Below are 15,607 nucleotides of genomic sequence, written 5' to 3' on the forward strand. Positions count from 1 at the left end.
TTGTGTGGGCTGAAGATACTACTCATCTAAAAATTAATGGGAGCAGAGCCAAAGTTTCCATCATATCCAGGCATTCTACAATTATTATGCATAACAGGAAATCAAGAACTTGGTAAAAAGAAGGAATTTGGGAAAACTAAAGGAGTATAGAGAGACCAGTCAACACCTCTTGCATTCAGGATTGCTCAAAGCCTCAAGCAGCAGATCTCAGCACAATCAATATGCAGCCTCCCTTCGGGAATAGAGGCTGGCACAGTGATCAACTCTATCTTATTGGAAATCTGGTTCACCCTCTAGGGAACTGAAATAATAAAGGTGACTAGAACTAGAAAAACAGGGTCAGCTCCAGGAATTCCACTTCTAGGAATTTACCCTAAGAATGCAGCACTCCAGTTTGAAAAAGAGAGATGCACCCCTGTTTATCGCTGCACTATTTGCAATAGCCAAGGTATGGAAGCAACCTAAATGTCCATCAGTAGATGAATGGATAAAGAAGATGTGGTACATGTACACAATGGAATATTACGCAGCCATAAGAAAAAAAACAAATCCTACCATTTGCAACAACATGGATGGAGCTAGAGGGTATTATGCTCAGTGAAATAAGCCAGGCGGAGAAAGACAAGTACCAAATGATTTCACTCAAAACAGCAGCAGAAGCACAGAACCCAAGAATGGACTAATAGTTACCAAAGGGAAAGGGACTGGGGAGAACGGGTGGGAAGGGAGGGATAAGGGCGGGAAGAAAAGAAAGGGGCATTTCGATTAGCATGTATAGTGTTGGTGGGGGCACAGGGAGGGCTGTGCAATACAGAGAAGACAAGTAGTGATTTTACAGCATCTTACTATGTTGAAGGACAGTGACTGTGAACTTGGTGACAAGTAGTGATTTTATAGCATCTTACTATGTAGATGGACAGTGACTGTGAACGGGGATGTGGGGGGGACTTGGTGAAGGGGAGAGCCTAGTAAACATAATGTCCTTCATGTAATTGTAGATTAATGATACCAAAATAAAAATAAAAAATAAAAAAAAAAGTAAAGAAAAACAGGGTCAGCTCATAGACTACCAGGACCTAATACTGCCCATGGAATATCTTTATATAGGCTACAACCTGAGTCCTGAACAAGTGTTGAGTGACATAAGAGAATTTGGAAACCTGTAACATATCCACGGTAATTGCAATCCATCTGAAAAAAATATATACAAAGAAAAAGACCAGATAACTTATTTTAAAATGCACATTCCTGATATGTTACTTATCTGTAGTACTTTAGTTACCTTAGCACTTCAATATGAATGGCAATTACCCAATGAAGTTGTGCCAGGTAGAAATAAAAACCACTATTCAGATTGGTAAGGAAGAAGTCAAACTGTCCCTGTTTGCAGAAGACATGATATTGTATATAATAGAAACTCAAAAGAATCCACTCCAAAACTTCTAGATAATATCTGAATTCAGCAAAGTTACAGGATACAAAATTAATACACAGAATGCTGTGGCACTACTATACAGAGTGGAACCCCGCGCCGTCCCGGCCGCGCGCGGAGGTCGGGAGAGGCGGAGCGGCGGGCTCCCCGGCTCCCCGAGCGCTCGGCCCCGCGCCTCAGCAGTAACCAAAGTGCCGCTGCCTCCTGCACGCGGGTCCGCGGCTGGCAGCCACAGCGCGCCGCGCGGTCGAGGGCATCAGACACGCGAAGGCGCCCGGAAAGCAGAAGCGGTCTCCAGGTGGCGAGCCGGGATGTGAAAAAAAAAAACAGCCCTGCGCGGCCTCCGCCCCGGCCCCACCCAGCCACGCTCCCAGTGGCTGCCAGCGCAGCGCCGTTGGATCATTGGCCGCAGGGTCCGTCAGTCAGAGGCGGCCGGTGCCGCGGCGAAGGCAGCCATTGGGCGCTCGCGGAGACACCTAAGTCCGACGGCTGCGTAGTAGCTGCAGGAGCTGCCGCCACCGTATTCCAGTTAGTAGCATCGAGAATACCGCCGGGAGAGGCTCCTCTCGCGGCTCCTTGCATGCTTCGGTCCGCTGGCTGTGTCCGAAGGAGCGCCCTGCCGTCCCGTCTGCGCAGCGGAACCGGCGGAGTCCAGATGTTGATGGACCCGCGAAGTGCTCGGCTGCGCCTTCCTCTAGGTGCGCGTGCGCTGGCGGCACCGACCTCGCCCCCCAGCCTCGGATCGCCTCCTCACGCCCGCTGGGATCACGGCGCCGCTTCTCGGCACTCCCGCGGCGGCGGAGGGCGGCGGTCACCTTGGCCGAAGCGCTCCAGGTGGTGAGGATCAACCCGGACTTCAAGCCGCTGCCCCGGCCGGACTTCAGCCAGTCGAGCTCTGCCACCTCCAGCCGGCGCCGTCGGGCGGCGCGAACGGGAACCCCTACGCTGCCGTGGGCGTGCCTTCGGCCTCGGCGGCCGCTGAGGGGCAGCAGCGCAACGCGTGGGGCAACCTGTCCCACGCCGACCGCATCGCCAAGCCCGTCGAGGGCTCGGCCGAGAAGTGGCTCCCGCTGCTGCAGATCTGCGGTGGAGGGTCCAGAGCGGGACCCACTTCAGGGATGAAGGCGACAGCGACAGCCCTGCAGACTGGAAGGTAGGTGGCTGCGGGGCGCAGCCGGACCCGGAAGGGGCGCGGGGTCCCCTGCCCTCGCCTGAGGTCGTGGTGGAGCCGGTGAGGGGGCGGCGCGTGGCCCGTGGGGCCGGGAAACGGCCGAAGCGGGTGGTGGGCTCCCGGGGCCCGGCCGGGGATCGGGAGTCGGCGCGTCCCGCTGGAGGGGCCGCACGGGAAGGGAGGGAGCGGAGCGGGTGCGCCGAGAGCGGACGTCCAAGCGGCCGGCGAAGTTCGTCGGGGCAGCGTGGGAGGGGCTCGCTGGAGCCGCTGCTCCTCCGTCCGTGCCCAGCTGGTGAGCGCGGCTGCTCTCCGCCCCGCGGCGCCGCCCTGCTCCCGCCGTCCCGGGACGGGGCCGTGCAGACGGGGAGGCCGGCGGGCGTTTTGCGTTGTGTGGATTTATCAGGCGGGGGCCTCGAGGGCGACGGCCGGGCGGGCCGAAATTCAAGTGTGACCCGCGTCGGGGCGGCAGGGGAGAGGCCGCCTGGAGGAAGCGCCTTTAAAATTAAAAAATGTTTCATGAGGTATCTCTCAGTTTTCTCTACTTGGGAATGAAGTTTCTTTACTTTGGTCTCGGAACTGACAGTGCATTTTCTTGTATTTAAAAGTTTATATCTTTCTGTCATTTTGGTTTGTAGTCTGCAGCTGAGTAATTTATAACTAGCCACAGAGATTCTGAGACAGGGACCGTGGGTGTAGTCAGACTAGCGTGAGGGCTTCCGGTAAAAGACCCCTACCAAAACTCCCTATTAAACAATTAAGCAAAATCAGAGTCACGTTAATTCTCCAAAGTAAAATATCAACCTAGGAGTATAAGCATTCTTTAGTGAAGATTAGTTAAAACTAAGGAGCCAGGAGTAACCTGGCCTGGAATGTTTGAACATACATACCCGAGATAAGAAAAATGCCTCAGCATGGCCCATGTCTTCATTGTGTCAATTAAATGAGGCTATTGTAAAATTTACTTTAGCCTGCTCAAAGGCCCAGTTTATTTTTTACTTTGCCCAGATGCTGCTTTTCCTCCTCCAGCCCCTAATCAAGTAATACATAACCTGGGCAATTAATGTGGCAAGTAAACCCAGTCACAGGCAACATAGTGAAAGGCAGGAAGGATCCCATCTTAAAGATGAGATTGAATTTTAACACCCAGGAAGTTAAGAAGTAAGATTCTTCATTATTATTATTATTATTAAAGTATTCTTGATATACACCCCTATGAAGGTTTCACATGAAAAACAATGTGGTTAATACATTCAGCCATGTTATTGACTCCCCCCCATACCCCTTTGCAGTCACTGTCCATCAGTGAAGTAAGATGCCACAGATTCACTATTTGCCAAGAAGTAAGATTATTTATTTATTTACTTACTTACTTTATTAAGGTATCATTGATGTACACTCCTATGAAGGTTTCACATGAAAAAACAATGTGGTTACTACATTCACCCCTGTTATCATGTCCCCCCCATACCCCACTGCAGTCACTGCCCATCAGTGTAGTAAGATGCCAGAGTCACTATTTGCCTTCTCTGTGCTACACTGTCTATCCCCCGGCTCCCCCCCACACACCATGTGTGCCAATCATGATACCCCTGAATCTCCTTCTCCCTTTCTCCCCACCGGCCCTCCCTCACCCCTCCCCTTTGGTAACCACCAGTCCCTTCTTGAAGTCTGTGAGTCTGTTGCTGTTTTGTTCTTTCAGTTTTCCTTCGTTGTTATACTCTGCAAATGGGTGAAATCAGAAAAGAGGTGCTCATGCTGATATTCAGGGGATTTTTGCCTATGTTGTCTTCTAAGAGTTCTATAGTTTCATGACTTACATTCAGGTCTTTGATCCATTTCGAGTTTACTTTTGTGTGTGGGGATAGACAATAATTCAGTTTCGTTCTCTTGTACGTAGCTGTCCAATTTGCGCACACCAGCTGTTGAAGAGGCTGTCATTTCCCCATTGTATGTCCATGGCTCCTTTATCATGTATTAATTGACCATATATATACTTGGATGTATATCTGCGCTCTCCAGTCTGTTCCATTGGCTGCAGCTACGTACGGGTCCCTGAGCCTGCAGCAGCAGCCTGGGAAGCTGCCCAAGTCTGCTGATGGAAGAGGTGCAAGAGCACCTGCCCCAGACGAGGCTCAGGATGAGCAGCGGGAGGAAGAGGAGCAGGAAGCAGACTAGGGTCCTGGGGCGCCGGGTGCCTCCTGTCCAAAGGGGAAGCTCTCCTCCGCACACAGCCAGGGTACCAGCTGGGTCGTGGGCCTGATGACAGCAGCTACAGGGCCATGCAGGTGAACAGAAGAGGCAGGTTATCCCAGGTTCCCCCCGTTATCCTGCTTCCACCCTGTCCTCACTACCCTCTGTGCTCCTGGCCCTGTGCAGAGGGTCCTGTCAATCACCGTCACCCGTGGGGTCCCTGTCACAGTGAGGCGCATGAGCATAACCCACTCACAGAGGAGGAAACTGGGTCCCAGAGAGGGAGGGGAATCACCCTTGAGCCTGACAGGACTGTTTGCGCGGTGGAGCAGAATCCCAGCCCAACCTGTCTTTAGTACAACCCCCCACACCCAGCATGGCCCGAAGCTTCCCTGAGGCTGGGGAGCAGCCCACCCCTTGCGAATGGCCCCAGGCCAGAAACTTACCTGACTCTGGCCACTAAGTTTAAATGTTGCGGGACCTGAAGAACAAGAGTCCCTTTCTGCCGGCCCTCTGGCCTGGGGGCTCCAGCTGGCAGGACAGGGTGTATCTGCAGGACAGAGGGGCACCTGTGAGTCCCTGGAGCCACATGTCAGGGGCCCTTCTCCCAGAGCCTGCCAGCAGCTGGAACCCACACGTGAGTCCTGCCCAGCCTCACCTCTTCTGGTCATCCAGGGTCTCCACGGCCTGGAAGAAGGCTCTGAAGTGCTCCTCGGGTTGCAGGTGATGCGTCATGGCCACGTACTTGTGTATGAGCATCTCACGTAGGATGGAACTTTCCTGCGGCAGAGGAAGGACAGGATGCACACAAGGAGGGGCGTGAGGAGCGGAGCAATGGGATGGTCCCTGATCTTTGCTCCCGTGGGAACCTGCCTTCCCTCCAATGCTATCTAGCCCTGCCTGTTCCCACTGTTGGGTCTCTAGCTGCTCCTCCAGGAAGGCCATCTTGATGCCACCCCCATCCCCCACCCGACGAAGCCTTGAGTGTCCTCAGCTCTGGGTGTGTTAACCTTCTCAAGACATGTCAGACCCAGGGGTTGGGCCGGACAGGGTCCTGCCCAGGGGCTCTGCACCCCCCCCTCACTTTCTGTGGCGGGGTGTTACAGTAGCTCAACTCCGTCTCATCCCGTCACCCTGGAAGGCACCAAGGCAGCCAAAGTGCATCAGAAACAGCCCCTTGCACCCAGAATGAGGCCTAAACCTCCCCACCCTTTCTCAAGTTGGAGCACTCAGACCTAGGCCAGGATCTGGGGTACCGAGGAGGAGGGACTGGACTGGGGAGCTGAGGCCAAGCTTCCCATGCAAGTCTCTCTGATGACACGGAGACTGAGGCCTCAGGCAGGAAGGCACGGGCAGCCCCCTCCTGTGCTTCCTGCCTTGAAGGAGCAACATCCCTCCCCCTGGGCAGGGCCTGAGGGAGAGGCCATCCTGCTCAGAGGCTGCAGCCTGTAGCCCTCAGCCCCACCTGCCCTGGGGCTGGGACTGGGGCTTAAGGGGGGCAGGGGGTCCTTCTGGCTGCCCTCTCCAAGGAGCCCAGCCCCTGGGGTGGAGGGGAGACTCCCAAGAGGCGGGTGGCCTGGTGCTGAGAGCTCCAGCTCACTAGGGTCTCTCTCCTCTTCAGAGCTCACCATCCTGCACACCCTGTGCCCCTCTGGCCTCATTCCCATCATTCTGTTCCAGGGGTTTGACTAGGACCAGGAGGCCAGCCATGAACAATCCGAAGATGGGGACCATGCTGTGCCACTGGGGTGGGGAGGTGCCCCGTCTACCTCAGGGGAGCCCATAGAGCCTCTCCTGAACCCCTCACTCGCAGCCCCTAGCTCCCCTTGGACCACCCTGTGCTTCCTCCCACGCCCTCCCTTTGCCCTGCTCTCCCCTCCTGTCCCTCCCAGGGCTGGCTTTTGGCCAATCCCAAGACCCGTGGTCCCTGCACCCGTCCTCCAACTTCTCTCTGTACCCAGCTGCTCTCTCCCTCCTGGTCACCCCAGTCCTGGCAGTTCAGGGCTGGTGGCACCAGCAGCAAGTACAGGGTCTCCCCCACAGCCATGACCCTGGCCAGGCCACTCTCACCTCCTGCCTATCCTCAGATTCCCGGAGGAAACGATGCTGTTGCGTCACCATGGAAGTCGCCTCCTGCAAGGTCCAGGTCACTCAGGTGTGCTCATGCTCCCCTCCCACATGGCCTCCCACAAATCAGAGCTTGGTTGGTGGATGCCTCGCCTGAGTCCTCTGGTGCTATGCTGTCCCCACCCCCAGCAGGCTCTCAGCTGAGGGCGATCGCAGCTCCAGCACACACTTATACTCATGGGTGTCCTTGGGCCACTGCCGGCCGTCCTGAGAGGCTTCCTCACCTGCAGAGTGTCAGGGGAGTTCCCTTTGCCTCCCAGGGTGCCCTGAACACTCACTGTCACCTGGCTATCACCATGGCTCCCCTCACACGACCGGGTGGGATGGGCACAAAGCTGAAGGCCATCTTGTGCTCCCTGGACCCTGCTCACCTGGGAGGCCCGCACCCCAGGGTGACAACCTTCCCTGACCAGATGAGGAGCCTGAGGCCTCAGAGGGGCAGTGATGGGCTCAGGGGGCCCTGGGGAGGGGCTGACCTTGCTCTGCCATAGGCCCCACCCCTGCTGCCAGCCCAGTGCCAGCCCTAGCCCCAGCCCTGACAGGAGCCTGTCCTCTGGGTCCTCGCTGGATGTCAGGCCCCCAGTCAAGTGGAGCCAGGGAGGGAGACAAACAGGACACCTTGGGGGCCAGGCGGAGCCTACTTCTCCCATCAGCTGTCCCCTCTCACCATGCACACCTCGAGTCAGCACCCAAGGCTGGGCCACAGCACGGCAGAGGGCTTGCCCCAAGGATCCCCTCCCTCCAGACCTCTAGCCTCCATTTACCTTGAGGAGCCTCTTCCGGTTAAGCCACCTCTCTTTTTCAAGTCTCTTATGCATCCTGGAGCTCTTCCTAAGGGGAGGAGAGAGGAGGGAGACATGTGGCCAACAGGTGGAGGCTTTGGGGTGTTGGACCCCTTTTCCACTAGCCTGCATGAGGCTTTCCACCATGGCTCTTAGTCCTGGGGAATCTGAGGCCTGCAGTTCTCCTGGGGGCAGATCTGCTTTGGGACAGGTGGCTGTCCTTGGGACAGAGATCTCCTGCTGCAAAACACATGCTGAACATCTCCCATTGGCTTCAACCCACACCTGACGAAGAAACCCGATTCCTGAGGGGGAACCGCTGGCCTAACCCACGGGGGCTCTGAGGGCCCGCCATCCTGTAAGCCCCTGTCCCCAGGGTCTGCCGCCTCCCAGGAGCCCCAGCCGACTGAGGGGACACTGCCAGACCTAGGGGTGGTGTCTCTGGTCCACTAAGGTCCCCTGGTCCTAGTGACAGGACTACCTACCAGGAAACACGTCCCCAGGTGCACTGCAGACGACTGATGGCAGGGCTCTGCAGGGCCAAGAGAATGGCATGGAGGTGTGCGAAATTCTCGAGGTCCAGACACTCCTGGGAGGGAAGACAGAGCTGAGAACGTGGCCTGCTTCTGTCCCCCTATGAACTCCTGTCCTTAAGGAGACAGGCACCCAGGGAGCCCAGCACACCCAGTACCTGTTGAGCAGCCCTCCTGGGTGGAGGACTGTATCTCAACCCAAGGAAGGGGCCAGGGATGGCTGTCCCACCCTCGGGGCCTGCGAGTCCAGGTCAGCACGTCCCTGGCAGGAGGGGCCCAGGGACCAGGCAGGGTCAGACTGTAGGACTCCATCCTGAGAGTTGGCCAAGGAGGGGAGAAGGTCCCAACATGCCAGGATGGACCCTGGGGGCTGTTCCATGGCACACCTTGGCCACCTGGATCCAGAACTCTACCACTCGGGCCCTGTCCCGCGCCGTCATGCCTGGGGCCCCGAGGCAGGAGGAGATGACCATGTTGGCTGCATCATGAAATTGTTTTATGATCTTATTGGTGGAGGCCAGGTGTTCAACGTTTCCGTTGTATGACTGGCTCCCGCAGCGGGTCATGCGGTCGTCCACTGCCACCTTGGTGAACAGTTCCTGAGGATGGCAAGGGGGTGTCATTTAGCTGTGTCCACGGTGCCCCTGGACCCAGGTGGTTACCAGTCAGAGCTGGAGCCCAGGCCACTGAGGATGTGGTGTGAGCCTTATGGCAGTCCAGGCTTCGGACTCCATCCACTGAGGCACCCGGGAACGGATGCACTGGACCCCACAATGGTGGGGAACAGAGGGCCTCACTGAGAACAGGCATCCTCCCTCACCTCCTCCCTGCAGCACAAGGCAGCTCATGCCTGCACGACCTGGGGCATCTGCCTCCCATTCTGTCACCCCGTGGATCCCGCTACCCACTCAGGTGCAGTTACCCCCAAAACAACTCCAACCAGGCCTTTGTTGTTGTCTGTCAGGTACATGGCAGGGGCCTCTGAAGTGCGGAGGCTGTGGAGGCCTGCCAGCCAATGGCCTGAGGACCTAAGGCCCTGGCAGCACCTCTCTGAGCACCCCTCTACTACACTGCCCCTCCCACCCCAGCCAGGCCCTGCCCACCTTCCTTCTGCTATTTCTCATTGGTCTGCAAGGATCCCTAAGTGCCAGCCCTACTGTCCGTGTGGTCAGTGAAGGCTTGGGGGTGAGGAGAGTTTCTCAGGGCATATGGTGGGAAGGTGGCATGTGGGCCCAGATCACAGGAGTGCACATCGGGACAGCAGGTCTGGGGCAGCGCATGGCACAGGGAAGGCCCACCCCAACTTCGATCCCGCTCCACTCACCGCATACATCAGGGTCAGCTGCTCGGCAACCAGGCGGGGGGGGAATGCCAGGAGGGTGGACTCTGGAGCTGGCTTTGCCCCTGCCAGGCCCGGTGCCATTCTGGCAGGTGCCCTGGGCCCTGTACCTGAGGGCTCATGGGGCTCAAGCTCAGGGCTCGGCAGTGGGGCTGAGGGCACTGCTGGGACGTCCTCCGGCTCTGCGGGGGCTGACGCAGGTGACACTGGCCGTAGCTCCAGCACAGGGGTCTCAGGGAGCTCCTGAACTGGCTCTAGCCATGAAGCCGGCCCTCCCTGTGTCTCTGGAGCCAGCTGCGTCTGCCGTGGTTCTGGAGCAGGGAGGACACAGAGAAAGGGTCACCCCGGGGCTGATTCCCCACACCTTACAATGACAGAAAAGCCCTCACTGCGTTGCAGGCAACCCTGGTCCAGGAAGCCCACCCTAGACGGTTCCCTGGCTGCAGCCCCTCACCTTCCGGCTCTGCCACAGTGGGCCCCAGGTGCTCCTCCTGGGCCAAGTGGTGGAGGACTCGGCCCTCTGGGATAGATGAAAGCTGGCTGCCATGGAGGACGCTGGTCACATCATTGGGCTCCCAGGCATGGCGCCTAGCCTGGCCCATCCTGGGGCTGGGGGAAGGCCTGGGGGTGGAAGAGTGTGAAGCCTGGTCTTCCCAGCCACACTGCCGTCCCAGCCCACCCTTGTGTGGGCCTGGCCACTCTGCATTCCCCTGCCTGTCCAGGCAACTGCTCCTCCCCCTTCCTGACCCTGTGTGTCCCGGGACCCCATCCTCTCCCATCCTCCCAAATAAGAAGTCCCCAGTCATCAGCCCGCCTGTGGGAATCCAAAGATGGGTCACCTGCTGGGTTCTGAAGGCTCATGGGGCTCCACCTCGGGGCCCGAGACCACTCCCGGGATGTCCGAGATCGCCGCACAGGGGCTGGTGGGCTCTGGACCTGGCACTGGCTCTGCCAGGCCCGGTGCCATTCCGGCAGGTGCTCCGGGCCCCAGGGCTGAAGCAGGTGACACCGGCTGTAGCTCCAGCACAGGGGTCTCTTGTGCCGTCCTCACACCTGTCCAGGGAGCCCTCCCCCTGTGGATCTTATTTGCATGGAGAGTTGACTCCTCTTCATGCTGAAAGGGGCAGGGGGTGTATCGTCAGTGGGAAACCCAGGAACCACCAGGACGAGGGAGGTTTGCAACTCACCCGAGAGTCCCCAGCCCTCTGGGGTGCGATCAAGGAGAGGGAAGGGGTGCCCCCAGGGAATGAGATTCCAGGCCTTCTGGAGTGGGACTGTCAACCACTCTCGTGGGGAAGCCCCTGGCAGATTGCCAGGTTTGGAACGGGGTCCTGGGTGTAGACAGCCTGCCCCAGGCCTAGAGAGATGGAGTAGGTGAATCCATCCACCAGCTCCTCCACGCTCCCCTGGGTGGAGCTCCAAAAAGCTAGTGCCTAGTAGCTTGGGAGGTGCCACCTGGGGCTGCCTGGACCTCCCCTCAGGAAATGTGGGCCTCAGACCCTGCCCCTGACATCAGGCGCACAGGGTCATCTGCATACGACTGGTCACTGAGGGAAGGAGAGGACAAACCCTGGGCTCAGGACTAACACGTGCGTGGAAGTACCTGGTCCCAACACTCACCTCCATGTCCTGAATGATGAGACCAGAGGTGTGACACTGACTGCCCCACCAGGGGGCCATCACCTCACAACATGCTGGCACCCAGAAATGGCCCCCCTCCTCCCCAGCCTTCAGTCCTGCCCATACCCCACACCCACCGCACGCACACAGAAGGGGCCGGGGGGAAGGTCATCCCGGGATGGGTCACACTTGGGGCCTGGACCTGGGGTGGCCTGCTCTGGGGTGCCCTGTGTTACCTCGGGGTTCCTTGGACAACACGGACAGAGGCGTTGGAGGTGGTCTCTGAGCCAACGCCCACAGCGAGCAGGAAGACCGCCCCTGTTTGCTTCCCTGACTTCCATGCCTTCAGAAGGCTCTGCACAACAAGACCGTATGTTGCTCTGTCGAGCGTCTCCGGTCAAGTGAGCAGGACTGGGGTCTGTGACCAGGAACTGGGCACCAGGTCACAATTCAGGTTCTACTGGGCGTGTCATCAGTGACATGAAGGTTCCATTTCATGGGCCCCTCCCTGCATTCAGACACGCCCACATGCCCCTCTGGGCTGCTGACTGCCCATCCTCCCGGACCCCTTGCCATGCATGACTACACAGATCTCCACCAGAACCCTCCCCTCACTATTTGGCAATGTCCCTAGGGTCCCAGCTCTGAGGAGACGAGCTGAGTTCAGACCTCTTTTTCTCACCAGTTCCCTGTCCTTCTGAACCCACAGTGCCTCCCAGGAGCTACCCAATGTCCCAACCTGCACAGGCAGGGTCATGCCAGACATTCCTCCCTAGGTACATCCTCAGGGATATATGGATGACACCTCCAACTCTTGGGGGCTGGTGTCATGTGTGTCTGACACACAGGCTCAGAGATGGAACAATGCCAACCAGGGTTGGCATGGAGCGTTGAATAACACGCAAGTCAGGCCTGGGTTCGGGCCATGTGATCTTGAGCAAGTCACCCCTGCCTCTAGGCCATTTTCATGTGTGCACCTTGAAGGGGGTGGCAATAACAGGAGACCCAGGTGTTGTCATCTACTTCCAAGGCATCCACCTTACAGAGGTCTCCGTTCTCTGAGGACCATACCCTAGGGCCTCCCGTTGACATATGTGGTGGGCAGCCTTGTATGCTGAACCCAGTAATCCCTCCTAGGAAGCACATACCCTGCGACCACTGTGTGGTGTGAACAGCACAGCCAAGGGGATGTGCTGTCTCAGCCACATTTCATGACAACCAGTCACTTCCCCACTTTTCATGCTTTCTGTACTAAAGGGTCCTGACACTGCCCAGGGCAGTGAGCTTGGTAGCCCATATCAGTGTGTATGTGTCACGGCTTCTACGCACATATTCTGTTTTTCAGACATAAGGCAGTGGGGTTTGGATGCAGCAACAAAATGGATATGTTCATCCATTTTGTTCGTGGTGTGACATATTTACGGAACAAATGTCGTGGTTAAGATCACAGAATAAAGATCTACTAGCTCATTTTCAACATCCCGCTTTAACCACTTAGTAGGCATTTGACTGTGGGTGAGTCACCGACCTTGGTAGCACAGTTTCTCCACCTGTCCCTTGGCCATCATCGTAGGGTCTTGACTACGTGAGGTCACAGAGAGCATTGAAGGAGTTACCCTGGGAAGAAAGAAGGCTTGGATGGCCTGGCACTTCACAAGTGCTTCATCTAGTTAGTATAAATCTATTGTTACATTCCTCTAACCTGTGTGTAAGCTCCAGAGGGCACAGAGCTAAGGGGGTCAATGCAGAATTTCCAGAACCTCCTACCTAGCCATAGTCCTGTTAGTAAAATTGGTGCCCAACCCCCACACTCTTCCATCTAAGGTGGTGGCCATTAAGTTTCACTTTCCCAGAATTAAGTTCAGCTTCCCACTCACGACAAGTGAACACCTGTGACGCAGACCAATAAAGTGCCACCAGCTAACCCTAATGACTCCATAGCCAATTAGCTGGTGCCAGTGCCTTAATAGGGTATATAAGCCAAAGCTCCCCAGCCCGCGCTACTGCTCTCACTCTCACGGGCAGCCACGTAGCTGCCGCTAAATAAATCTCTTGGTTGGATATCTGCTTCTCGGTGTGGTTATCTCTTCCCGTAAGGAATCCAGCAGTCCTTTTAAGTCCATTTACAGATCAATGGTTGTAACCAGTGCAGGGTCTTGCAACCTCCAGGACAAGGGGTGGAGAGGAAATGGCCATTCTCTCCTCCCCTCCATTCCTGGTATGTAACATTCCTGGTCTGGCATCTGGAAAAGTTCCTGCTAGAACGGACGGGCAGGGGAAGGAGAGCATCAGCCGTGGCTGGAGGAGTTGGATGGTGCTGAGCCTGGCTAGCGACTGTAAGAAATGAACGCCTTTCTCCCTACCTGCCCTTTCTCTTGACTGATTTCGGTTTTGCAGTCTCATAGGGTGACTTGCCCTGGCCTGGGAACATCTATCCCTCCAAGGCTATATCTGGCATAGTTGGCAGGATCTGGTGAACCTGAAATTGGTCCTCATGGTTCCCTGTTGGTGTGGACTGCTTGTTTAGATGGTGTGGATATACTTAGTTCCCTAGAGGTGGTGGGGATACATCTGGGGACCCTCCCTAGGGGTGGCAGGTATTCCCCTGTGGATGGCGAGGCCTCACCTGGAGATCCCACAGTGGGGATGGTGTCTGCGGGAAAGTGCCTCCTGGAGGAGTGGGCCTCTCCCCCGAAACTGGGAAAAATGGGGACACTGGAGGCCGTGGAGTCAACCCTAGGTAAAATCAGGGACTCGGGAACTGAGTGGCCATGAGATGGCAGGAAAAGTGGGGTGGTTGCTTCTTGCAGCATTAGAAAGGGTTACTGAGAGAAATGTCCTCCAATGGCAAGAGTCCAGGAAGATGAGTTGTGGGGTGGTCTGAGAAGGGAAAGAAAACAGCTCCCACTGCTGAGAGACACTGGTGGCACAGGACGGGACAGCAGAAAAACAGGACATAGAGAGCCCATGGGGGTGGTGAAGGAAGGGGTGGTGCCTTCAGCCCTGGAGACAGCAGACAGCAGGGTAGGAGGTGCAGGGGACAATGACGGGGTGGGACCAAGGACAGAGCTGTTGCTGAGCCTGCTGCCTGAGGCACCAACTCTCCCATACTGAAGGCCTGCCTGATTTGTTACGCGAACCGCGGGTTCCTCGCTGAGTGGAGCAGACCCCACCCCACTGTCGAGCACTCCACGCTCAGCGACTATACCCAGGCCGAGCTGGAGCCTCTGTGTACATGGCTTTTGCATCTTTGGGGTTTAGGTGTAGAGGGCATTGTTCCGTCTGGGTCCAAAATGAATAAAGTGGCTTCCCTGATGACTCACCCATCTCTCTGGCAGAGGATACAAAATGCCCATGAGCACCAGGGAATGATGTACTTTTGGATTGCCTGACTGCAGCCCTAAGGGCAGTTTGGCCTAATGAGAGTGAGTTGCCTTATTTCCCTGCTAGTTGGAAAACACGTGCATCACTCCAGCAGGTGCTGGGGAGCTGGGCATGGAAAGTTACTGAGAGAGCTGTTATGTGGACTGACAGGGCCCCTGTGAGGAGTTGTTCACCACGGGGATGAGGACTCTGGTGCTCCGTACAGCTCCTCCATCCTTCTCTGGGTCCCTAGTGACTGTTCTTGCTCCTCCACGTAGGAAAACCCGTAAGTGAGGTCACTCCTGCTGCTCAGATCTGGGGGAGGCTGAAATCAGAAGAGCTCAGAAGGAAGTATGGTCCGCGGCTGAAAGAGGTTTACAGGGCCCTGTGAAGGTCTTGAGGACCCAGATTATGGGTTGATTTGATAAAGGCAGGGGCAGTGTAAGAAATACTCCATGGAGAGCCTAGTAGGATCTTCCTAGAACTGTGGCACCTATTAAAGCCAAAGCAGTGGTCCAAGCCGCTGAAGTACAAGACACGGAAACCAGAGGCAAAGCCTGTCCCCTGGCCCATGTCCCTGCAGGACTTCCATGGTCCCTGACTCCACAGGAGGGTGATTGGGGATTGCGGTTTGACTTGGTGGGGGGGGATGTCAAGGCCTCCACCTTGTGGGCGTGGTGAGGACTGGAGGCCACATGACATGTACAGTTAGCAATTCACTGGTCGCCAGTGAATGTACAATGTGTTCTGGCACTGGTGGAGTCCGGAGCTGAATGTTCTTTGATTTATGGTAACCCTGAGTGGTTTCCTGGGACCCCCACTGTGATATATGCTATGGGGGTAAGGCAGTTAGAGTGAAGAAAGCCCAAAATACCTTGGGAATGGGGCATTTACCCCCAAAGCAGTGCACTGTGTATATTTCTCCAATCCCTGAATATATTTTGGGGTTGGATACCCTGCAGGACCTGTGGTTACAGACCACTGCAGGTGAGTTCCGACTGAGGATTTGTGTGGTAAAGGCAGCTCGGAGGGGACTTGCTAAGCACTCAC

The 15,607-nt window shown here is 56.4% G+C and overlaps 1 protein-coding gene across 7 annotated transcripts in view; it reads right to left on the reverse strand.

Annotated features, from left to right (window-relative positions):
* Positions 1-2,578: 2,578 nt before the first annotated feature.
* Positions 2,579-15,607, reverse strand: part of LOC140845179 (uncharacterized) — a 41,367-nt gene continuing 28,338 nt past the window's right edge. For 6 of the 7 annotated variants that reach the window (XM_073218928.1, XM_073218934.1, XM_073218933.1 and 3 more), the window contains 12 exons: positions 12,723-12,811; positions 11,431-11,549; positions 10,414-10,688; positions 10,029-10,195; positions 9,560-9,885; positions 8,622-8,834; positions 8,188-8,291; positions 7,685-7,751; positions 6,864-6,926; positions 5,452-5,573; positions 5,240-5,343; positions 2,579-4,872 (listed from right to left, as the gene is read on the reverse strand). In XM_073218928.1, the coding sequence (XP_073075029.1) occupies positions 5,259-5,343; positions 5,452-5,573; positions 6,864-6,926; positions 7,685-7,751; positions 8,188-8,291; positions 8,622-8,834; positions 9,560-9,885; positions 10,029-10,195; positions 10,414-10,688; positions 11,431-11,549; positions 12,723-12,811 (1,630 nt within the window). In that variant the 3' untranslated portion in view covers positions 2,579-4,872; positions 5,240-5,258. The remainder of the gene's footprint in view (positions 4,873-5,239; positions 5,344-5,451; positions 5,574-6,863; positions 6,927-7,684; positions 7,752-8,187; positions 8,292-8,621; positions 8,835-9,559; positions 9,886-10,028; positions 10,196-10,413; positions 10,689-11,430; positions 11,550-12,722; positions 12,812-15,607) is intronic. The other variant, XM_073218929.1, reaches the window with a different exon arrangement.

The sequence above is a fragment of the Manis javanica genome, chromosome 12 (genome assembly GCF_040802235.1).
Source record: "Manis javanica isolate MJ-LG chromosome 12, MJ_LKY, whole genome shotgun sequence".
NCBI lineage: Eukaryota > Metazoa > Chordata > Mammalia > Pholidota > Manidae > Manis > Manis javanica.